General features: G+C 37.9%; 1 protein-coding gene across 2 annotated transcripts in view; it reads left to right on the top strand.

The window, feature by feature from the left end:
- Nucleotides 1-26,075, top strand: part of RFC1 (replication factor C subunit 1) — an 85,473-nt gene that overhangs the window by 16,810 nt on the left and 42,588 nt on the right. For both annotated transcript variants that reach the window (XM_066233468.1, XM_066233469.1), the window contains exons 2-6: nucleotides 5,102-5,230; nucleotides 7,737-7,812; nucleotides 10,725-10,847; nucleotides 23,139-23,371; nucleotides 25,337-25,414. In XM_066233468.1, coding sequence (XP_066089565.1) covers nucleotides 5,102-5,230; nucleotides 7,737-7,812; nucleotides 10,725-10,847; nucleotides 23,139-23,371; nucleotides 25,337-25,414 — 639 coding nt within the window. The remainder of the gene's footprint in view (nucleotides 1-5,101; nucleotides 5,231-7,736; nucleotides 7,813-10,724; nucleotides 10,848-23,138; nucleotides 23,372-25,336; nucleotides 25,415-26,075) is intronic.

Here is a 26,075-nt window from a genome sequence, read left to right on the forward strand (position 1 = left end):
ATTGATACTTGTGAGTTCCCTATTGCCATTTTATATCTTGCTTTCTGTTAGTTTTGTGTCTTGTTTGATCCTTCTCTTTCGTTTTTCTATCTTTTGTTTTTATTTGGTTGTATTCCATACATCTTTACTCTGTTGCTATCTTTTTTATCTCATGTGCTTCTGTGGTGGTTTTTTCAATGGTGGTTACCTTTGAGTAATGAAAAGGGTCCCTACCCTGTTCATTGTAGCGAACTATTTTGTGAGTACTTTTGCACTCCATCGTCCTTTGCTACTGTTAAACTCCGTCTTCTCCCCCTCTTTCTTTTTGTTGTTGTCACAGTTTAAATTTGGTTTTATTGTGTTCTTCTTGGAGCTTTTACTTGTGGAATCTGGAAGCTCCAAGTATAGGTTTTTCTGTTTCTGGTTGAAGATCTTGTTGAGTTTTGGGGGAGATTTATCGGTATCGCTTCCTACTCCGCCATTACTCTGACCGTTTTTTACTTTTTGAGAAGCCTCCATACTGTTTCTTGGTGTTGGTTCATTTGAGAAGCCGTCCCTGAGGGGCTGTATGTCGGGTGCTCCTGGTGCTCTCATAGTCTTGTGCTTAGCTCTTAGGACTGTTTTGTATTTAATTCTTTACATACTGATTTGTCTTCTAGGCAGCTTCATGAACTTTCCTGTTCTGTCTTAAGTCCCTGGCACGGTGCCTTTGTGTAAGCACACAAGGGTCAAAAAAATCAAGAATAACAGGAAGGGAAAGGCAATGTTGCTAATTGTGGAAGAATGAATACTTTTGTATAGGTCCTTAGTTACAGGAAAACTGAAGGGGCAGTCATGGTCAAGTGGAAAACAGAAAGATACTGGAATAAGAGGACGGTTTCATTTTGGAGCGTTTTGGTGTGCCACCTCTGCGTCTGGTAGGAATCCGCTACGGCACGTGGCGGCAGGAGGCAACGGGCAGAGAAGTCAGCAGTAAGTGGCAAAACTGACAAAAGGCCTGTGTTTTGACTTACAGTTTCATTCTTTCATTTATAAAATGGAGATGTATCATTCTATTTACCTTGTTTACTACTTATGGTTATCAGAAGAGATAAATCTATGTCCAATAGCTGTGAATAAAATAATGAAAAAAATAATGAATAAAATCTGTCTGTTAAAATTTGTTTTTACTTTTATGTGATTGTTGCCTACATTTTTTGCATTCTTTGAGCTGACCTGTTTGTTCAGTTAAGAAGAAAGAAATAAAAGTTAATTACTATTCTCTTTTGGTTTCACTAAATAAAAGTATCTTTTTTTACCATTTATTTTAGAAATGGAATTTTTGAGACAAAAGATATATATATGTATGTATGTATATATTTAACATTTTGATACTATATTTCTTTATTGTCCTCTGAAAAGGTTGTTACCAGTTTTTACTTTTGTCAGCATTGTAGTATGTGAGCGTCTGTTTTCCCACATTCTTGACAAGTTTAGGCATTATCAATCTTTTAAAATTTAGAGAAAACCAAGTTTTAATTTATCTGTTTATTATTTGTGAAGTTGAGCATTTCTTGTTTGTTGGATATTTGCATGTCTTTTATAATTTGCCTATTAGTAGCTTTTATTTGTTTTTCTACTGGATTATCTTTTATTGATTTGTAGGAATCCTTTTATATATAACATGTTTGTAGATATTTTCAAATTAGTTGCTTGTATTTTAACTTTGTGGCATCTTTTATTTTTATGTAGTTAAATCTGTCTTTATGGATGGTCTCTAGCCTTTATATTTTGCTTAGAAGGTTTTATCTTTGCCAAGATTATAAAAGTAAATATAAAAATTTATCACTTTTTCTGCTCATATACTCAGCAAGTATATTACTCTGTGCAGGTAAGGCTGGTGTTTAGAGCCATTATTTGGGAATATGTTTAACCACTAAACTTGTTCTTCTACAGTTTCTGAAATTTTTGAAGTCGTGGGATACTAGACAGAGAATGTTAATTGGAGACTAAGGTGAAGTTACTTTCTATAAAGTAAGGCCAAATTGGTGACCTTGGTCTTTTAGATGTTTATACACAAGATGGCTGCTCACATTAGAAAAATGATCTGAGTAAAAGGGCTTTTATTCTGATGAAAATTCTTTTCCAAAAGCTTAGATTTTTAGTGTATATTGAGTTAGAACAGGATGCTGCAATTTCTTTATCTCTTCGGCTGCCGTCAAGTATAAGGCATGGGGAGTGTGGGACAAGGAGGGTAGACTGAAAGGAAAGGGAAAGAAAAGTATGTGAATAGAATTACTTAAGAAGGAAAGCTCGTAACAATGTAGAGGAGTAGCAGTGTGGTGCAGACAACAGTCAGGGAGCTCAGCAGTTACTCAGCCTTAACCAGCAATTTCATTTCCTATGTTTCATTTTCTCTTTGTGGTTTAAGCGTTTGTGGTTCTAAAACAGATTGAAAAACACCACTGTCCTTAACCTATTATTAATCGTCAGCATCTGCTTTCCCACATTCTTGACCTCTGCACTCTGTGCATGTGCGCTTTGTGTGTGTGAGCGCACGTGTGTGCTCGTGCGTGCCTGACTGTGTTTTAAACAGTTACCACTGTTTGAAATGAAATGTGGTCATTTCAGAAGTGAAACTCTAATGTGAAATTATTTCCTCTGGAAGCAATCAAGTAGTTTTCAGCCTCAAACTCAATTCTTTGCAAATTATATGGAAGACTGTGGCTTTCTTTATCATCCATCTCTTTAGCACCTGACACAAATGTCCCAGTTTCATAGCTGAGTTATCCATTCCATAAATAGTGGTTTTTAGACTTAGATTTTATTAGGATGGATTTGTGACTTTTCTGTATTGGGAAGTTTACCTAAGAGGGTATAAAACCAGGGAAGTCTTCGATCTTTTTTTGCAGAATTTAACATGTCTGTACCTCATTTATATCCTTTGTTTGTTGGCTTAGCCACAAAGCTGTGTGTCTGTCTGTGTGTGTACATATGTGTGTATATGTGTAAAACACCCCTTTGGGGTTTTTGACATTTTAAGAGTATGACTTTTTTTTCCAGAAGTAGGAAATAATTAACTTTTTTTACTTCACAAAATACTTTCACAGGTATTTTTCTCATTACTATAAAGAGAGATAGGTTGGAACAGGTAAAAGAGACTGAAAACTCAGAGTTATAATCATCAAGAATAAGAGGGAAAAGCAACAGCTGGTTCTTGAATGCAGTTCTTTGGAATTCAGATCCTAAGTTCTCATTATTTTATGCTCCTTATACCCTTGACTGTGAGCAGAGACAATTGTAACTGGAGATGTTTCAGTGATGTGAAGGGATAATAGTTCATAAAGGGGGAAGGGAAGATTTTTACTGAGCCATAATTGTGATAGATGCATAATTAATTCTCATAAGTAGGTATTATTAGTTCCCTTTTACTGATGAGAAAACATTCATAAAGTAACTTGTCTAAGTTTCTACAGATAGAAGGCAGTAAAGCAGAGATTTGAAGCGAAGCTTTCTGATTCAAAGGTTCTGTTCTCTTTTCTCTGCAGTACATTTTCTTCAAAGCTAAAATCTAAAAGGGTGGGGAAGAATATGTGTGGAATTCAAATAAGAAAAATAAGTGATTTCAATTGTGAATTTTTATTTATGTATTTATTTTTAATTAAGTGAGAGAGGCAAGGAGGCAGAGAGACAGACTCTGGCATAGGCCTCAACAGGGAGCCAGCCACCCAGCATGCCCACTAGGGGGCAATACTCTGTCCATTTTGGGCCTCTGTTCTGTTGCTCTGAACTGAGCTATTTCAGTGCCCGAGGCAAGGCCGTGAAACCATCCTCAGCGCCCAGGGCCAAATTGCTCTAACCATTTGAGCCATGGCTGTGGGGGTGGGAAAGGGGGAGAGTGAGAGAGAAAGGGGGGGTGGAGAAGCAGAGGGTCGCTTCTCTTGTGTACCCTGCTTGATAATTGAACCTGGGACTGCCACATACGAAGCCCTCACTCTGGCCAGGATCTCAGTTGTAAATTACATTGTAAATGTTTTAGTATGATTAATTTGAATTCTACAGTTTAACATTGGTGGTAGAGAAATTAAGGAGAATATTGTAATAAACATCAACATTTTTCCTTCAAAATTTGGAAAGCACCTGACCAGTGGTGGCGCAGTGGATAAAAGCGTCAACCTGGAGTGCTAAGGTCGCTGGTTTGAAACCCCAGGCGTGCCCAGTCAAGGCACATAGATAGAGAAGCAACTACTATGAGCTTCTGCTTCCTGCTATTCCCCCTTCTCTCTCTATCCTGTCTCTAACATCAATACATAAAATCTTTTTTTTAAGAGTGAGAGGAAGGGAGATGAGAGGCATCAACTCATAGTTGCAGCACTTTGGTGGTTCATTGATTGCTTCTCATATATTCCTTGACCAAGGGGGGGATCAGGTTAAGCCAGTGACCTTGGGCTCAAGCCAGCGACCTTGGGCTTCAGGCCAGTAACCATGGTATCATGTCCATGATTGACCTTATGCTGAAGCTAATGAGCTTGCAATTAAGCTGGTGACCTCAGGGTTTCAAACCTGGGATCTCAGCATCTCAGGTCAATGCTCTACTCATTGCACCACCATCGCTCAAGCAATAAATAAAATCTTTAAAAAAAAAGAATTTGGAAAGCTCCTATAAAGGAAAATAAAATCAAGATTCTCAGTGTTAAAGTCTGAGGTGATCAGGGTTGTAGGAATTATTCTTCTCTCAAACTGGTGTATGTAAATCCCATGGGCAAGGATTATATTTTTCAACTCTTGTCTTCTCTGCTACTGTTCCTGGGATAATGGGCTGAGTATGTGCATGCACGATCAGTAAATACTGGTTACTTGCTAGTTTAGTAATTGTGATATTGTTAATAGAAATTTCAGTTGCTTATTTTTGACCAGATTCTTAGCATTAATATTGCTTTTCATTAGGCACATCATTTTTTAACTCAGGTAATTTTATCAATTAACTTTTGCGTATAAAAAGAGTGCTGCTACACACATGGAACTACGTCACTGGTGAAATTACTCAGGTTGACCAGTGTGTGTAGAGATGTCCCTTTTTATAGTTGAAAGTAGAATTTTTTGTACTTAGTGTTTGTTTATGAATCTTCTTTTTTGCTTTTAGGATATTCGGAAATTCCTAGTGGAAATTCCAGGTGGAAAGAAATCTGCAAGTGAAACAGTAAAGAAGAATGAGAAAACAAAGTCTGCTGAAGAAACTTTAAAAGTGAAGAAAGGAATAAAGGAAATCAAGGTCAGTTTTTAAAATACGATTTAGAATTGTATGAAAGGTTAAATCAACTCAGTTCCTAGACTTGAGGGAGACTTGAGTAAATATAGATTTCAGCTCACTTAGCAGTGAAAGAAAAAAAGTAATAAGGTATTACTTATTTTTAATTAATCTGGCTTACTGAATTCATAGATTGGTGCTTTCTTGAGTACAGATGGAACACTTTTCATTTGTTAAAACTTTGTTTTAAGACCAAAGTTTGCTAACTGAGACATGAGTGCCTATCCCCCCCCCCCCCCAAGTGAGTGGTGGTAGATTTCTTCTGGTGAGGGAAAAGGCTTTGGAGGAAAACTTGATTTTTTTGCCTGTCTTCATTTAATAACAAGAATTGCCCTTCCTACAGTTTCATTTTTATGTAAGACCTTACTAGAATGGCCTTTAATGTTAGATTTCTACCAACATTATATTTATGATGGTACATAGATTCTCTAAGACAATAGCTTCTCTATAACTCTCATCTTTTATCCCTGAGACATTGCCAGAGTCAGTTTTAATATCCATATTTGTACCAACAGTCCCATCCAGCAGTTTAGGCTTTTTCCAGCATGCACCTCAGAACTCCTCTAGCCTCTACCATTACCCAGTTCTAAAGCCACTTTCGTATTTTAGGTATTTGTTACAGCAGTACTCTACTTCAGAGTTCTTCAGAGAAACAGAAGCAGTAGTGCGCGTGCACGTGTTTGTGTGTGTGTGTGTGTATGTACATGTCAATAATGTATGTGTATAAAGAGATTTAATATAAAGAATCGACTCGTGATTATGGAGGCTGACAGGTCCCAAGATAGCTGATGCTATCAAGTCTGTGGGTCCAAAGGCCTGTGAACTAGGATTGTCACTGGTGTCATTCCAGTCTGGAGGCTGGCAGGCTTGAGCCCTAGGAAGAGCCTCGGTTTCAGCTTAGGTCTGAGGGTAGAAAACTGATGTTCAGCTTCAAGTTATTTGGTAAAGGGTCAGCTTTTTGTCTTCCTGAGACCTTCAGCTTATTGTGCAAGGCCAGGGTCGGGAACCTAGGGCTAGTGAGCCAGATATGGCTCTTTTGATGGCTGCATCTGGCTCGCAGACAAATCTTTAATAAAAATAATAATAACATTAAAAATATAAAACATTCTCATGTATTACAATCCATTCATTTCCTACTGCTCATGTTCATGGTTGCGGGTGGCTGGAGCCAATCACAGCTGTCCTCCAGGACAACAAATTTTTATTGGATAATGCATAACGTACTTGGGTCGTTGTATGGCTCTCACGGAATTACATTTTAAAATATATGGCGTTCATGGCTCTCTCAGCCAAAAAAGTTCCCGACCCCTGGGCTAGGCCCACCCACATTAGGAAGAGCAATCTACCTTACTCATTCTATCAAATTTAATGTTAAACTTATCCCCAGACACCCTCATAAAAACACTCAGACTGTCTGGTTACCTTGTGGCCCAGCGAAGTTGACATAAAATTAACCATCATAGGTTACATTTCCTTGTGTGATGATATAGTGTAGATACTTTGGATTCTGTTAATTCTTTTGATTTAGTGGGCAGTTAACTTGGCTAAACTCAAACTAAACTCTTGTATTCCCTGTGATGGGCATCAGGTGAAATCGTCGTTCAATTCTTTTAACCTTAGCTGAGCACTTGGCGTTGTTCCATGCATATGTATTTCAGGAGATAGCCCCAGATTGGGCTAAGTTTATCAACAGGATTTGGGATTCCCCTTCTGTGACTTTCTCCCTTCTCAGATACCCTCTTCTCTTACTGTTGAGTTAGAATAATTGCTTCTAATTCTGTCCTCTAGTCCAGTTGGTTCATTTGAATTATAATGGTTCATTCAGCTCATATCCTTGCAAGTTAGTTGGTTATTTTTATATTTTTGATGTTTTATTATAATGGTTAGAAACATATTCCTACCTTATAATTGATTATAGTCAGTTTTTTCTTGTCTGCTTTATTGATGCTTTTTGAGAAAATTTGAATGTTACAAATATGATGTATAAGTAAAAATAGAAACAATATCTTTTGCCCTGGTTTTATTTAGGTTTTCAATAAGCATAGGTTGTGTAAGGCTCATAATTCCTTAGCTTTTATTTCTGTGTCTGTCATTTTCTGGAAGTACTTCTAATATCTGACATCCTTTTATTCTTTGTTAATACATAAGTAATAATACAGCTTTTTCTATAATTCTTTGTTTCCCATTTGATGCAGTTATTATCTGGCCTATTCTTTAGCCCAATCAGGGCATGTTAACATTTTGGGCTGGGTAGTTCTTTTGGTGACTGTCTTGTGCATTGTAGGGTTCTTAGTCTACCCATTAGATGCCACTTAACCTACTTCCCCCACTGCCAATTTATGACAAGCAAAAATGTCTCTCCTAGGAGCAAAATTTCTTCTAGTTGAAAATCACCGAGCCTAAGTCTAATGGGGAAGAAACTAAGTTATATAGGCTTCTCTGTGTTCTAATGATAATGTGATGTTTATAGGTAAATAGTTCTTGTAAAGAAGATGACTCTAAACAGAAGCAACCAAACAAGAAAAAGAGGATCATCTATGATTCAGGTAATATTTCTTTTGAGGAGCTTTAAAGTTTTAAGATTATTTTCTATCCCTTAGAAAAGAGTTTTTGAAACTGATATTCTGTAACACACAACTATCTATGATGGTAATAGGTGCTGTGGGAAGGGTCTTTGCTCAAAGAAAGTTGAAAACAATTTTATTAGCCTGACCAGGCAGTGACACAGGGATAGAACGTTGGACTTGGATGTGGAGGACCCACGTTCAAAACCTCGAGGTCACTGGCTTGAGTGCAGGCTCACCAGCTTGAGCATAGGGTTGCTGGCTTGAGCATGGGATCATAGACATGACCCCATGGTTGCTGACTTGAGCAAGGGGTCACTTGCTCTTCTGTAGCCTTCTGGTCAAGGCACATATGAGAAAGCAATTAATGAACAACTAAGGTGCCACAACGAAGAGTTGATGCTTTTCCTCTCTCTGATTCTCTGTTTCTTTCAAACAAAAAGATTTTTTTTTTTATTATACTGCAGAGTTTATCAGAGCCTATATTTTAATGTATTAGAGATTTTCTTAGGGATATAGTATACTGTATAACATGTCTCAAACTCACTTTGACTATCTTTAAAAAAAAATATTACCTTCTCATCCAGCTAAGATTTTTTGGAATGGAACTTGAAAAATAGTTCCGCCCTGGCCAGGTATCTTAGTGGATAAAATGTCCCGGTGCACCAAGATCACAGGTTCAACCCCAGTCAGGGTGCATACAAGAAGCAGTCAATGAATAGACAACTAAATGGAACAACTAGGTGGAACAATGACTTGATGCTTCTCTCTCTCTCTCTCTTTCAAACCAATGGAAAAATTAAAAAAAATACTGCTTTAGAAACAGAAATCTCAAATTTAATTTTTATGCTTTTGAGCTTGTCCTTTTGTTGTATTTAAAATAGGATAGTTGAAAAGCTCTTCTTTGAATATAATTTTAAGATGGGGAACATGAATTTTAATGCATGCCTTTTATATCTTTAAATAATGGTAGAACTCAGAAAGTTTTAGGTTTTGCTTTTGCAGAGTAGATTCATCTGTGAATTCTCTAAATTAAAAATATAATCTAAGGAAGCATTTATAGATTGTAAGGAATTTGACAGTGATAGCAAAGAATTCTGACTCAATTCTAAAAGTACCTGAGTGTTAATATATTATGAATCTCAGTGTAAGGAATTTGAAAGAGGTACATATCCCCATTTCCTGTGAGTTGCCATCTTTTTCGAAACTGGACGTTTAATTGTTTGATACAATTTAGAGTAGTATGAGACAGGATTTCTAAATAAATTTTGTTTTTTTTTTCCCTGAAGTTGGAAACGGGGAGGCAGTCAGACAGACTTCCGCATGTGCCCCACCAGGATCCACCCAGCATGCCCACCAGGGAGTGGTGCTCTGCCCATCTGGGGCGTCGCTCTGTTGCAACCAGGGCCATTCTAGTGCCTGAGGCAGAGGCCACAGAGCCATCCTCAGCACCCAGGCCAACTTTGCTCCATTGGAGCCTTGGCTGCGGGAGGGGAAGAGAGAGACAGAGAGGAAGGAGAAGGGGAGGGGTGGAAAAGCAGATGGGCACTTCTCCTGTGTGCCTTGGCTGGGAATCGAACCTGGGACTCCTGCATACCAGGCCAATGCTCTACCACTGAGCCAACTGGCCAGGGCTCTAAATAAATTTTGAAGAGGAAGGATACTCGTTTGTGAAACACCTATTTTGTGTCAGGCACTATACTAGGTACTTATACTTTGTCCTGATTTATATTTATATGCTCTAAACAGTTAGGTAGTGGTAGACAGATTAATGGCCTCCAAAGATGTCTTCCCTAATTCTTGGAACCTGTGAATATGTTAGTTTGCATGACGAAGGGAAATTAAAGTTGTTGGTGGCATTAAAGTTGGTAATCAGATGACCTTAAAATAGAATGTCTTGGATTATCTGGGTGGGCCCAGTTTAGTCACAAGGAGAGGGAAGCAAGAGAAGAGAGTTAGAGAGAGATTGAGGCTCTGGCTAGTGGCTCAATAGAACATTGCCCAGCGTATGGATTTCTTGGGTTTGATCCCTGGTCAGGGCACACAGGAGAATTGGCCATCTGGTTCTCTACCCCTTTCTCTCCTTCTTCCCCTCCTGCAACCAATGGCTTCATTTGTTTGAGCATGGTCCCTCGTGCTGAGGATAGTTTGGTAATTGGAGCATGTTGGCCGGAGGTGCTAAAAATAGCTTGGATTTGAGCATTGGCCCCAGAAGGGGTTGCCAGGTGGATCCTGCTTGGGGCATATGCAGGAGTCTGCCTCACTATCTCTCTTCCTCTCACCTGAAAAAAAAAAAGAGAGATTGTAGAAGAAATTTTTTATTTTTTGTTTATTTAGAAATTAAATTTAGTGGAGGTGATGCTGATCAATAAGAATACATAGGTTTGGGACTGATCTGGCAGTGGCACAGTGGATAGAGCGTTGGACTGAGACACAGAGGACCCAGGTTCGAAACTCTGAGGTCACTGGCTTGAGCGTGGGCTCATCCGACTTGAGCACAGGCTCACCAGCTTGAGTGGGGCCACTGGCTTGAACATGGGATCATAGACATGACCCCATGGTCACTGACTTGAGCTCACAGGTCGTTTGCTTGAACCCAAGTTTGCTGGTTTGAGCAAGGGGTCACTTGGCCTGCTGTAGCCCCCGGTCAAGGCACATAAGAGAAAGCAATCAATGAACAGCTAAGGTGCTGCAGTGAATAATTGATGCTTCTCTTCTCTTTTCTTGTCTGTCTGTCCCTATCTGTTCCTCTCTCTGTCTCTGTCACAAAACAAAAAACAAAAAACAAAAAAAAACACTATATAGGTTTCGGGTGAATGTCTCTATAGAAGAATTACTTTAAAAACACACTGTATTATATTTCTTTCAAAATTTTATTTTCCTCTCATGTACAGATTCAGAATCAGAGGAGACAGTGCAGGTAAAAAATGCCAAAAAGCAACCAGAGAAATTGCCTTTGTCTCCTAAACCTGGTAAAATTCTGCAGCAGGATCCTGTTACCTACATTTCAGAAACAGGTAAGGATAGTGAGTATGTTTAATGTTTTAGAGGGAAGTAGTGTATGCTATGTTCTTGGGTTTCTCTCTGGTGTCTTATGTACCTCCTTCACTTTGATTTTTTTTTTTTTTTTGCTTTATTGAATTGTATTTATCAGGGAAGGCAGTGATTATCTTTGGCAATTTCTATGGGAAATGGATTTTTTTTTTTTTTGGAAATGGAATTTTTTAACTGCTCTGTATTTAATCATACAAGTTGAAGCTCTATATTGAGTCATATATTAAAATATTGGATTGTTTTAGAACTTTTTTATGTTAAGTTTTTATGTAGATGCTAAAGTCCTAAAAATGTAGGTATATAATGGTTTTTATATTTGTGATTAATAATCTAGCACAAGTGTGACCTGGATTCTTCATAGTCTCTGGTGCACTAAAGATTTTAGCACTGACTTAAAAAATGGTTGTTTTTCTCATAGATGTAGATACCAGCATGGTGGTTATCAGAGGGAAGGGGGTGGGGGGAAGCAGAAGAGGGTAAAGGAGTCAAATACGTATATTTGGTGACGGAAGGAGATTTAACTTTGGCTGGTGAACATATAATGCAATATACAGATGACATATTATAGAATTGTACATTTGACACCTATGTAATTTTATTAACCAGCATCACCCAATAAATTTAATAAAATAAAAAAACCCAAAAAATGATTGTTTTTGTACTTAAATTTCTGTTTTGTCTGTTTTGAGTGGTTGAAAATCAAAAGACATTTATAAATAATCATGCACTAATCTTAACATTTCCAAGTATAAATGATTATTTCATAGATAGTATTTGTTTATGGGGAGGAGCCCTGAATTATATTGTCATCTTAGGAAAAAAATGTGTTTGTTGTACAATCATTTTGATAGTAGCATCCCAGAGGATACTGTAACAGCAATAAAAGGTCAGTGCTGTTCATCCTTAGACTCACAGAGCTTATTGAATTGGTTCCTATATAGAAATGCTTGAAGGAGCCAGACAAGCATCTGATACCTTATTGATTTGTTCATATTGAGTAAAACCTTTGAAATCATTATTTTTGCACTCTACTTACATTGCTAGTGAAGTGAATATACTTGATCTGAAGAGAGGGTAAGTTAAAAGCATGCTACTTTGGCATAGCATGTTACAGTTTACATTCAGCAATCATTTATTGATTGTCTTTTATGTCTCTGATACTAGGTGCTAGAGATATAAAAGATGACTAAAGATTCCAAGGATTGTGCCTGGGGCTGCAGTATGCAGTAGTTAGGAGAGGGCTTGATGGAGAGGGCATACTTTGATCTGGCGCTTGAAGGACGAGCAGGTGACTGTGGGGAAGAACGTGTCAGATTAGGTGATGGGATTATTTAAAGCACAGCATCTAGCACAAGGCTTGATATGTTGCTAGAACACCAAACAGATTGCTTACCAGTCTGATGAGGAGTGGTGGGAGGTAGATGAAACTGGTTTGGGGAAGACCTTCAAAGTTAAGCCGGTGAATTTAGACTTAATGTAGTAGGAAAAAAGGGAACTATTAAAGTTTTTGAACAGAATTGTGAATGGTGAAAATAGTATTTATGGTAATATCTAGGAGAAGGGTTGAGCAGTGGGTGCAGTAGGTGAAGGGGATTAAGAGATAGACTTCCAGTCATAAATTAGTCATGAGGATATAATATATAGTTAATAATATTGTAATAATTTTGTATGGCTACAGATGGTAACAAGCTTTGATGATATACATTTTGTTGTGTATATCAATACACAACATTGATCATTTTGTAATGTATATAAATATTGAATCACTATGATGTACACCTGAAGCTAATAGGCTCTAGTATCTCAATTATACTTCAATAAAAAGTATTTTTTTTTAAAGAATGATTGCTGGATTAGTAGTACAGGCAGTCCCTGGGTTATGAATGAGATATATAGTTTCTGTAGATCTGAAAATGTTAAAGTATTTATGTGCACAGAAAGATAAAAATGAATACTATGTTAAGACAAACATCTATCTTATTAAAGTTGTATTTAATAGGTAAATGTACCTGCTCCAACTTACATACAAATTTAACTGAAGAACAAACTTACAGAACCTACTTTTTTGTAACCTGAGGACTGCCTGTATTCAGGGTGGGATTACAATTAGGGAGGTCGAGGCACTTTTAGTGATCTAAAATAAAGTAATGAGAGTCTTAAAAGTTAGCAATAGTAAGGGACTTATCTATAAACATTTTGACAGATGAGTTACAGATTAGGTTTTTGCATTACCTATGAGCTTTATTCAGCTATGCTATATGTGGTTCCTATTATTTAGGGTAACTGAAGAGTTGTTATAAGCATGCTTAAGGTTCTTTTTTTTGTGACAGAGAGAGGGACAGATAGGGACAGACAGACAAGAAGGGAGAGAGATGAGGAGCATTAGTTCTTTGTTGTGGCTCCTTAGTTGCTAATTGATTGCTTTCTCATATGTACCTTGATTGGGGGGGGGTTACAGCAGAGTGAGGGACCCCTTGCTAAAGCTAGCAACCTTTGGGCTCAAGCCAGTGACCATGGTGTCATGTCTATGATCCCATGCTCAAGCCAATGACCCCGTGCTCAAGCTTGTGAGCCCACGCTCAAGCCGGCGACCTTGGGGTTTCGAACTTGGGTCTTCTGCACCCCAATTCGATGCTTTTTCCACTGTGCCACTGCCTGGTCAGGCCTCCCCTTTTTAAATAGCTTTATTGAGATATATTTCACGTACTATACAATTCACCTAAAGTTTTAATGTTTTTGGAATTTACAGGTAAAAGTCAAGGTTTTTTGAGATGAGTAACAAGAAAACTTTTCTTACATGTTTGAGCCATTATTATATGGTAGGTAAGTTGGTTGGTAAGTAGAGAGTGAGACAGGAAAGAAACCGTTTGTGTTGTAGAAGGAACCTGTGACTGGAAGGTCAGAAGTCCTACCTGGAGAGTACATTCTTGGTTCCCCTTTTTTTCTTTTTTTTTTTTTGTATATTTTTTTTCTGAAGCTGGAAACAGGGAGAGACAGTCAGACAGACTCCCGCATGCGGCCGACCGGGATCCACCTGGCACGCCCACCAGGGGCGAGGCTCTTCCCACCAGGGGGCGATGCTCTGCCCCTCCGGGGCGTCGCTCTGCCAAGACCAGAGCCACTCTAGCGCTTGGGGCAGAGGCCAAGGAGCCATCCCCAGCGCCCGGGCCATCTTTGCTCCAATGGAGCCTTGGCTGCGGGAGGGGAAGAGAGAGACAGAGAGAAAGGAGGGGGGTGGGGTGGAGAAGCAAATGGGCGCTTCTCTTATGTGCCCTGGCCGGGAATCGAACCCGGGTCCCCCGCATGCCAGGCCAACGCTCTACTGCTGAGCCAACCGGCCAGGGCCTTGGTTCCCTTTTAATAGATGTGTGACTTTGAGCTAAAGCTCAGTGAGCCCGTCTCTTTCTGTAAAGCAGAAACACTGATTACATAGACCCGTTGGGAAGACTTAATAGGTTGATATAGACAAAAGGGCCAGACCTAGTGTATAATAATAGACAGTCAGAAGGAAAAAGGAAAAAAAAAAGGGAAAGAAAAGCAAAAGCCCACAGATGAGTTTGTAAGTTCTCCGAGACAATTTATATGATAAAGTTGTTCATGGTAAAGATAAAATGTAAATGATGGGAATATATTACTTGTAAAATTTTTGGTAAACTGAGTTATTTTTTGCTGAACAACTGTTCTAGGCACATTGTGCAAATGAACTCTTGCATTAAGAGGCCTGTCCTCTGGCTACCGTGATGAAGTTTTGACTATGTGGGAGGGATACTAAAAACGCTATGTTGATAGGTTTGTTATTGAACTGAAGATGGTGTGATCACTACGGTTAGTGGATCAAAGGTGGATCCATGGCCTTCAACCGTGGATCAAAGGTGGATCAAGGCTATTGTTATCATGTGATTTTGGGTACACACAAGAGTCAGACAAGTTAAGCTCTGATCACAGATTTTCTATAACACGGTATTATTTGTTTCAGACCAGGTATTTTTGAATATTATTTTCTGAAGAGATGTCCAGCATTTTATCTGAAATTTTTTTAAACATTAGGCAGTGTCTATGTCATTCTGCTGAAGTACATGTGAAAGTGAACATGGTCTCTTGCTCTAGCCAGAAATCTTGGGGTTCCTTGTGCCCACCTAATATGATGGTTAGTATTACATAGTTAAGTCTGCTGTTTCTTAGAATCGACAGCTAGGAAAGAAGCTAGCTCTTTTCTTGCCTGTTTTATCTTCTCATATTTTTTTATTTTTTGATGTAATAATGAGAGGAAGATAAGCCCTTTTTTTCCTCCATAAAAGAATGAAACTGTTAAAGTCCACAGTATAATTAGATAAAATCAGAGATATAATGAGTTTCAATAAAAGAGAACAACTTTTTTGAAATTAGCACACAAACTGGAAAGTTTTTGACCTTAAAATAAATCTTTTATTATTATTTTTGTTAAGCTAAAACTACAATTTCTCAATACTGGGTCATCAATAAATACATTACCAGTAGAAGGTTAAAGGAAAACTTTATGGTAATAGTTTAAAAATAAAAACTCTAACCTAAAATTATATAATTTGGGCATTGGCTCTCTTGGTGGAAGGGTTAGGTGACATGATTCAGCTTTAAAACCTGTTAATTCCAAAAGAAAGAACTTTTGCTTTACTGTATTCCATATTTTATCTTCTATGCACCTTTGTTATTTTAGGCATTTCTCTTGCAGTACAGCATGCATAGTGTTGGAAAGAACACGAGCTCTTGAGTCGGACTGCTTGGGTAAAATCTTCACTTACCTTCCCTGTGTCTTAGTTTTCTCATTTGTAAAATGGTGACATTACTAGTACCTACATGAGAGGCCTTTGTGATGATCAGATATGATAATGCTTAAAAAGCACTTAAAATAGGGTCTGACACATAGTAAATGCTCAATAAGTATTGTCATTCTTTTGACTTGATTGTATACCTGCACCTGCCTTTAAAGACTGTGCTGCAGACATTTTGCTTTTGCTTAAGTACTTAGGGCTCTTGGTTGATTATGTAACTGTGCTTTAGTAATTTAGAAATTGTATTTGATTCACTTACCTCATTTATGTTACATACACTGTCCAGTATGGGGACTGCTAGTACATGTGGCTCTTGAGCACTCAAACTATGACCAAACTGAATTGAGAGTATTTTTAATGTAAAATACAGCTTTCGAAGATATAATATGAAAAAGTAAATATTAATTTTTGGGTCTCGATTACATGTTAAAATGATAATAATTTGGACATATTGGTTTAAATAAAATATATTGTTAAAATTAATTTCACCTTTTTTTTTTTTACTTTCATGTGAAAATTTATAAGAAAATTTAAGCCTGACCAGGTGGTTGTGCAATGGATAGAGCATTGACCTGGGGTGCTGAGAACCCAAGTTCGAAATCCCGAGGTTGCTGGCTTGAGCACGGGCTCACCAGCTTGAGTGTGGGGTCGCTGGCTGGAAGCCCAAGGTTCCTGGCTTGAGCAAGGGGTCACTGGCTCAGCTGTAGCCCCCCCCCCCCCGTCAAGGCACGTATGAGAAAGTAATCAAGGAACAACTAAAGTGCCACAACTATGATGCTTCTCATCTCTCTCCCTTCCTGTCTGTCTGTCCCTCTTCTTGTCTTTCTCGCTTAAAAAAAAAAAAAAAGAAAAAAATTAAAATTACGTATATGGCTTGCATTTTATTCTTGTTGCACAATGTTTTATAAACAATGAGAAAATATTTAGGAAATAACCTTAATTTAGAAAATAACTTAGGCAAAGTACTTTTTGGTTTATATTATACAGATCTTCAGGCTTACTATTTACCTCCATGACATATTTTTATCACTCTGTTTGATTAAATTTATCTTGTACTACTTATTGATTTTTAAAGCACCTTAAAAAGAAAAAACTCCTGATAAATAACTTCATAACTAACCATCGACTATAGTGAAATGTTCTTGTGTAGTTTGGTAAGAACCAAATACTTGTTGTACTGGGTAAATATATTTACTTTGAGCTGTTTAATGAAGTGAGAGACCTTGAGTTTTGTTTGGCAAAGATGACCTTTTACTATCTAGTTTCATCAGGGGCTGGTGTGTGGTTGAGAATGGTGGGGGTTTTCCCTGTGTTGAGAATTGTTTGACTGGTAGTCTTAATTGAGACATAATTCCAGAGACAGTTAGTGCTCTTGAAGTTATAATTGTTTTAGGGATGTTACATGGGAGGAAAAATTGGAAATGTGGTTTCTCCAGGTTACCATGTAATATCAGTGATCTGTGATTTGAGAATATAGTAGCAGAAAATATTACCGGGTATATATGTGTAACATTCTTTTTGCTAATTTTTAGAGACATGGTTTGTATACCAAACAGATAGGAATAGATTCTGTGTAGGATAGAGACCTTTTCTTAGGTGCTTTCAGGGAAACCTAGAGTGATTGAGAGAGAAAAATTTCCTCAAAGTGAGAGAAAACTAAGCCCTGTGTATTATATTTCTTTAATTATACTTGTTCAGAAATTACATTGATTTTGGGGCTAAAATTCTACTGGAGAAATTAGTTTAGCATTTTTGAGGATGAGTAAAGTCTTTAGATTAATATTATTTTAAATTACCATATTTTTCGCTCCATAAGATGCACTTTTCCCCCCCAAAAGTGGAGGGGAAAATACCCATGTGTCTTATGGAGCAAATGTTTATTTTTTTTTTTAGCTGCTGCGGGTTCCCGGACAACTAGAAGAGTATTTGAACATTAAAGTCTCTTCTCATTTGTTAATAACAGTGCTAATTGTTCTTAATACTGCTGTTGTGTTTACATTGTTGAAATATTATTGTGGTATATTTCATTAAATATTTTAACACACCATTTGGTTCAGAATATATATTTTTTTATTTTCCTCCTTAAAACCTTAGGTGCGTCTTATGGTCGGGTGCGTCTTATGGAGTTAAAAATATGGCACCTAAGTAACACATTACTAGAGCCAAGAAAACAATTTTCAGTTTGAGATCGCATCAAGCTTTCCTGTGGAAGACCCTAGTGGTTCTTTGGATGTTCCTCATCCACTTACTATACATCATCTGACTTCACATATTCTATAGCAGGGGTCCCCAAACTTTTTACACAGGAGGCCAGTTCACTGTCCCTCAGACAGTTGGAGGGCCACAACATACAGTGCTCCTCTCACTGACCACCAGTGGGGAAGTGCGGTGGGGGCCGGATAAATGGCCTCGGGGCCGCAATTTGGGGACGCCAGTATAGGTTAGATGGACCTGCCTTTGTGTTTCTGTATCTTTAGTAAAATTGTTTAATGTTAAGGGCAAATAAAGAAACTTCTTACAATGTTGACAAGATTGACATGATCCGTTATCAGTACCCAAGCTATACTTGTTCAGTTACTACTTTAAGTCTTGGTAACCACTATTACTTATTTTATATATCTCTGTCTTGCTATCAATCAGTGCCTCTCAGGGAGGGGACTGTTAGCAGTATCTGGAGACATTTTTGGTTATTACAACTGGTGGGTGCTATGGCATCTAATAGGAGAGATGAATACTAGAACAAGGGATGTTTGGACATCCACCAAAGTCTCTTCTGATAGGCTGTGGCAGGGTTTCTACCCTCTGCACTATTGACATTTTGAGCCAAATAGTTATTTTTATGGGGAGCTCTTCTGCATATGGTAATATAGGATATCTGATTGATCACAAAGATGGTGCAGAGATGGTTCATTTAGTTTTACTTCCATCCACTTAACTAGCAGATATTGCAGACTTGGCACATGCATTAATCTTTCTCTGCTTCCACAAACAAAATGACAGTCTAGGTTTTTAACTCGGGGAGTATTGAAAGGGAACTTTGTAAAAAAACAAACAAAAAACTCAGATTCCCATTTTAGTTTTTGACTAAATAAATTATGCATTTTAAATCTTTGTAACCAAATTTCTCTAGCACGGTCTCCATTAATTTGGTTTTTGTGTGTTCCAGACTGAAGGAAAGAAAATCAGAATCCCAAACTCTCAGCACTATGAATCAGAATTAGCTTGTTTTTTTCTTGGCTTGTAAATAGATTTTTACATGGACCTGCACATTATTTTCTTTTATTTGTTATCCTTAAAATAAATGCACATATCTAACTCAGAGTGGCAAAGCAATCTTCTCTCCCTGCAGTTCCACTGCTGTGTGTTGGGTAATGCCAGTTTACTTGGTGATTGTTACCACATTTGTGGTTATGTTGTACATAAATAAGAGTAAATGGCATTTTTATAAGGAGACAGATAGCCTAGAGGAAGATTCTGAGTGTTCAGTTGCCCATGATTTTCACCTAGCTCTCAGAAGTTTGACTTCGATTGATTTTTCATTGCTTTATTACAAGTTTCTAGAGAGGAGAGAGCACATTTTGCCTTTGGCTTCTGACAAAGCAAGAACAAATTTAGGCTCATTAGAAAATAAGAACAAATGTTAAAAAAGAAAGACAACTATACCTTTATTTGGAACATTAATCTCTACACATTATGTAGGATTGTAAAATATTTATTTTACATGAGGATGGTCATAGAAACACTTGCTAAATGATGCCTTTTGCAAGCAGCTAATGGCATTGTTCTAGTCTTTGGCCTTTTTTGCCCCTTTCTCCATAATGTTTTGGTATAACCTTTTCAGTAGAAAGGGCTAAAGTAGTTGTAAGACAACTATACTGCTCACAAAAATTAGGGGATATTTCAAAATGAATATGAAGTGATAAAAAAGGAAGCATTTGATTTTCTTTTATTAAACAAGAACATCAGAAAAGCAAAGGACAAGTCAAAGAAAGTTGTTTGATTATGCAGATGAGAGGCAAAAACCAACATTTATTTCATTGGTGAAAATGCACTACACAGAAGGCTGAGAGTACAAATATTGATCGACTTACGACCTATGCAACTTACAACCATTCGACTTTATGACCACAATTGCTAGCCATGACTGCTCCGTGTCTGGCAACGCAAGCGTTGCCCAGCTGAGCGTACGACAGTGCGGACCAGCTTCCGGCAGCACTACCATCTCCGCGTGCACCATTTCAACTGTTATCCCAGACTCGGTACAGCAATTTGTGTTTTGTGTCTTGGATATTTTTCATCAAACCTATCCCAAGATGTCTACCAAGAGGAAATTGTCTTTGCAAATATTAAACCAGTTGTACTGGTAATGCAGTGTTTTACTTAAACTTGACGAATGTAAAACTAAGAAACAAAATGATGTAGAGATGATACAAATGGCATAAAATGAACAAAGGAAATTATGATATATAACAATAATGAAAGAAAATTATGATAAACTATGACTTAAAGATTTTTATATCATTTCACAGTACTGTCCATATAGTCTACTCAACTTACGACCAAATCGTGTCACGACCCCTGTCTGTTGGAACCAGTCGTGGTCGTAAGTCGAGCACTAGCTGTACTGGAGTATCTGCATGTTCCCTAAACCCCTAATTTTTGTGAGCAGTGTAGTTCCAAAGACATTTACTTAGAGTAACAGCAGGGCTGCTGCTTTTCTGGTTTCCTAGTTTTATCAAGCCAACATGATAGAATGCTTTCACGTATGCCTGTCATTTTATAGAGCACTGTACTTCTGTATTCACCTTGGTGAAGTCTTCTGTATTTAAGAAATACCTCCATTTCTTAGGATTATGAATTTACTTTTTTCGTGTTAGTCCTATAACTGTAAAGGAGTAGTGGGAACACACAAAGCTTGGGGCACTAAATGTCAAATCCAGCTCATTTGTACTTTTTCTCTTTTCGTAACTGTTTCGGTAGAATTGCTTCTACTTCCCAAGAGGCCTGAGAGCTATTTATTTTGTTACCAGAGAGAAGGGGGCTATGTGTGCAAGTTTTGCTTAGTACAATGAGACACATGCTTGAAGTTTCATGTAGAACACTTCCATGTTTTTTCCTTGGAAATCCATGTTTAATTATATTTCACTCAGAAATTATGAAAACATTTATAAAATTATGTCTGTGTTTAGGTATTGTATAATATTTAGATCTATAGCTTGTGAAGACATTGTTAAATTTAAATTAATGGATTCTAAGCCAACATTTTAGAGACTGGCTCTGTTACTCTCCACTGCTGTAAAGAGATCTCTAGTCGAGAAGGCTCATGAAAAGAAGCTCCTTTTCAGGAGTGGCATTTATACCTATGGTGTTAAGACTAACCTAATAGAATAAAGTGGTACATTTCTGGGTATTTTGCCAGCCAGCTTAATTTTGCTGTTTCATAAGGTGTTTTTTTTTTTTTGTTTTTTTTTAGTTTTCAAATTTGGGCTTAATTGAAAAAAAATTTTTAATTGATTTTAGAGAGAGGGAGAGAGAGATGAGGGGGAGGAGAAGAAGGGAAACATTGATTTGTTCCACTTATTCATGCCATCACTGGTTGATACTTACATGTGCCCTGACCCGGGATCAAACCAACAATCTTGGCATATAAGGACGATGTTCTAACCAGCTGAGCTACCCAGCTAGGACCTGAGCTTAATTTTTAATGACTGCATGAATCCATTTTATGGCTAGACCACAATTTATGTAGCATTTCCCTGGTTTTGATGATTTCACTTATATTTTTTCATGTTCTTAATAATGCAATGGATATATTTGTATATAAATATGTGTTAGCACCTCTGATTATTTCCAAGAATTACTATTCTAAAGGTTATGAACTTATTTAAGGAATGTGGAAAATGGTGTCCATGTATTGAATATGAGGTAGAACTAGTTGACTAAACATATGCATTATAAAGAATGGAGCATGTAGCTTAGTGCTCCCTAATGATAACAATTATTAATAGTAATTAGATAAAAAGGTACCATGAAGTCTCTGATTCTAGTGACAGATAAGTAGAGATGCTGATAAATAATGAAAGAAGTAAGCAATGAAAAGTGGAGAGGGAGAAGTGAAAACCAGGCCATTTATGTCTCAGAAAGCTGAGGGGTCAGGGAGTTTCTACGAGATAGTCAATTTATTGTAAAATATTAGATTTTAGGTTAAAAAAGAAAAAGTTTAATATAGCTTAATCAAGTCTAGGGGTTTCAAATAGATCATAAATAATAAAACCTCTTTGGGTTTCTATAACATAGTAATTCATTATGTTATTACTTTTGAGAAACAGAAAGGAGTTTCAGATCACATTCTCAGTGTGTACTAAGACCATTATGGGTGATTCGTGTGGCTGTTGTACTGATGTGGAATGTGATAAATAAGTCCCCTAGCCTTTGCAAAGCCATCTGAATCAGACATCTTTTCCACTTCTGGCATAGGTGGAGAAGGACTGGTTGTCAAGCAGGGAGAGCATATATATTAGTGACTGAACCTGGTCTGCCAACTCTTGTTAACATAGGATTGAACTGAAATCTGGGAGTATATCAAGCCTCGGATGTGCTTGGAAAGATTTGTGAATAAATCCTTTGCTCTCCCCCTGAGCTCCTGCTTTTCCAGGTTAAGCTGAAATTCTGGATTTTTATCTTTGAGTTTTTCAAATTTATTTTGTTCCCATCTCCCCACCACCCTCCCCATAGCAGCCATCACCTTGCTCTTTGTATTTATGGGTATGAATGCGTTTTTAATTAAGCTTGAAGGTAGACTGACTATAGCTGAAGATAAGTAAAACAGTGCTTTAATGAAAGTCTTTTGGTTGCAGGTTAAGGATGGTTATTGAAGCCTTTGGAGGGTGGGCTGAGGTGTAAGTTTTAGGAAAAGTAGGCTTGTAGGGAACTATGGGCATCTTCAAGAGATACCTATTACACTTGCTTTTTAAACAGTGGATTCCTTTTTAGTTTTAGTAAGAGTTTTGCTTTATAAAGTTTATAGTTTCATTTTAGTATAAATGTAAAAATTAGAAAGTAGGGCTACATCCTTTTTGATTTTTTTACATATTTTAGGTACTTCCATGTCTGAGATGACAGCCATCTAGGAGTAGCAAGCTGGTACGTAAGGCCCTTAGCAAATGCTGTGGTTGGGTGTGGGAGCGCTTAAGAGGAAGTAAGACCCACTCCTCTGTGGCATTGTGCAACAAATTATGAAGTGGACCCTCCTACCCCCATAGTGACCTAGTCTTCACGGTTACCTTTTAGATTTTTCTTTTTATTGGATTTGTTATTAGGCCAAAGCAAAAGGTGTTTTTTCCTTGTGAATCGCTGAACCAAAGAAAAAAAGCTGATTGAAGTGGTTGCTTGATATAATTGGAATTGATGTTTTATCAAACGATATTTGGTTATATTCCATTTAAGATGAAGAAGATGACTTTATATGTAAGAAGGCAGCCTCTAAATCAAAAGAGAATGGAGGATCTACAAATAGTTATCTTGGAACATCAAACATGAAAAAGAATGAAGAAAACACTAAGATCAAGAATAAGCCTTTATCACCAATAAAACTTACCCCCACATCAGTGCTTGATTATTTTGGAAGTGGAAGTGTCCAAAGATCAGATAAGAAGATGGTGGCAAGCAAAAGAAAAGAGGTGAGCATTCTGTATGCAAGTAGGAATGTTCAGGAATATTCATTTGTTGTTAACAATAAGAGGAGAAATTTGGATGTTATAATAGATCAGTATATTTTATTGATGAAAAATTTCCTGTGATCATCAATAAAATTTATTGCCATCATTTTAGAGGATGAGAAAGTTAGACTATTTAATTTTCTATATTTGAAAATGGGAAAAGTTTCTTTTTATTTTTAATTTTTATTTTTTTTGTATTTTTCTGAAGTTGGAAACGGGGAGGCAATCAGACAGACTCCCGCATGCGCCTGACCGGGATCCACCCAGCACGCCCACCAGGGGCCGATGCTCTGCCCATCTGGGGTGTCGCTCTGTTGCAACCAGAGCCATTCTAGCGCCTGAGGCAGAGGCCACAGAGCCATCCTCAGTGCCCGGGCCAACTTTGCTCCAATGGAGCCTTGGCTGCAAGAGGGGAAGAGAGAGACAGAGGAAGGAGAGGGGGAGGGGTGGAGAAGCAGATGAATGCTTCTCCTGTGTGCCCTGGCCGGGAATTGAACCTGGGACTCCTGCACGCCAGGCCGACACTCTACCAGTGAGCCAACTGGCCAGGGCGGAAAAGTTTTTTTTAAGTGAGAGGAGGGAAGATAGACTCCTGCATGTGCCCTGATGGGGATCCCATGCACCCTGACCAGTCCATCCAGCAACTTATCTTGGGCCAATGCTTGAGTAAAGTGAGCTATTTTTAGTGCCAAAGGCTGAGTTTGAACCAGTCAAGCTATCCTCAGCACCTGGGACTGATGCTTGAACAGCTTGAACCAGCTGTGGGAGGGAAACGGAGAGAAGGGGGAGGGAGAGAGGAAGAGAAGCAGATGGTTGCTTCTCCTGTGTTCTCTGAAAAGCAATTGAACCCGGGATGTCCATATGCTGGGCCCAAACTCTATCCACTGAGCCAACTGGCCAGGACCTGGAAAAGATTATTTAAATTGTAAGAAAGGCCCTGGCCAGTTGGCTCAGCATGTGGAAGTCTCTGGTTTGATTCCCGGTCAGGGCACGCAGGAGAAGCGCCCATCTGCTTCTCCACCCCTCCCCCTCTCCTTCCTCTCTGTCTCTCTCTTCCCCTCCCGCAGCCAAGGCTCCTTTGGAGCAAAGTTGGCCTGGACACTGAGGATCGCTCCATGGCCTCTGCCTCAGGTGCTAGAATGATTCTGGCCACAATGGAGCAAGGCTCCATCGCCCCCTGGCGGGCATGCCGGGTTGATCCCGGTTGGGTGCGTGCGCGAGTCTGACTGCCTCCCTCCTTCTAACTTTGGGGAAAAGAAAATAATAATTGTAAGAAAAAATTTTAATTCTTAGCATTTAAATTGAATATTGTACTCAGAATATAAACTCATTTTACTGTTGACCTCAACCAGGCAAAATTGGACAATAAATTTGTTTCCAAATGAGGTTATAAGTTAGTAACTTTGCTACACCTTTGAAATTCTCTACTTTGGCTGATGTTGGCTTCACGGTTTTCTAGAAATTTAGCAAACAGAAGTACAGATAAATTATAGTGAGAGTAGTTCCCTGCCACACACAAACCTGCCAAATGGTGTGTGTGTGTTGATATCATTAGTGCCTCCATAGGACAGTGTAATCATTCTTACATATTGGTTTGCCAGTGTTCTATTTCTCAAACCAAGGCTTTAGTCTAACAGTGTTTTTTATTTTTATTTTTTTCGTGTGTGTTTGTCAGGGTTACTTTCTTGAATATTTCAATAGAATAAGAGAGAACCATCTTTCTACAAAATATTTGCTCACTAGGAAATTGAATGTGGTCACTGAGTAGTCATGGACATGACTTTCTGGTTGGTGTGCATTGGGACTGGCTTATTACTAATGCACTTAACTCTCACTGGTGTATTTAATTAGTTACAGTCAAGAAAAAGGACCTTATTTTTAACTTAAGGTTTATGCTGATCTTGCTTGATTTTTTTTGAAATATAGCCTTCACAAAATGCAAATGATTCCAGAATAAATGATGAAGCCATTGCCAGCCAGTTGCAGCTGGATGAAGATGCAGAGGTATTACTATTTTGTTTAGATATCAATAACTTGAGGTTCTGACTTGTTATTTAGTCTACCCAGGCAAATAATCAAGATTGTTTTAGGCTAATTTTGGATTCAGCCTCATTTTTAGGAGTTATATGCAAAATAAGTTAAAATCTAATTTATAAAAGTAAATTTATATAAAATAAATAAGAGAAGGGGATGATTATTTATTTAGAATTTATTATTAAACTTTTTTGAATGGAAGCCTCCTTGAGTATAGTTAAAATAATTTAATTTGGTCACATCTCTTTTCTTTAATTAGTATGGATATGCTGATCCCTAAATCTGTTTACAATTCAGAGTGTTCTTTTGAGTGGAAACCTGTATAGTCACTCAGTAAGTATTTGTTGAGCGCTTACTGAGTGGATGGCACACTTCCAGGTGATAGGGATACTGCAGTTAAAAAAAATTACGTCAGATTGTAAGTGCTATAAAGAAACTGAAGGGATAGTTTTGGGATGATCAGTAGGTTATGAGGTTTTTTTTGTTTTTTTTGTTTGTTTGTTTGTTTTTTGTGGCAGTGATAGGGAGAGTTAGAGAGAGGGGCAGACAGACAAGGAAGGGAGAGAGATGAGAAACATCAATTCTTCCTTGTGGCACCTTAGTTGTTCACTGATTGATTTCTCACACGTGC

The sequence above is a fragment of the Saccopteryx bilineata genome, chromosome 5 (assembly GCF_036850765.1).
Source record: "Saccopteryx bilineata isolate mSacBil1 chromosome 5, mSacBil1_pri_phased_curated, whole genome shotgun sequence".
In the NCBI taxonomy this organism is placed as follows: domain Eukaryota; kingdom Metazoa; phylum Chordata; class Mammalia; order Chiroptera; family Emballonuridae; genus Saccopteryx; species Saccopteryx bilineata.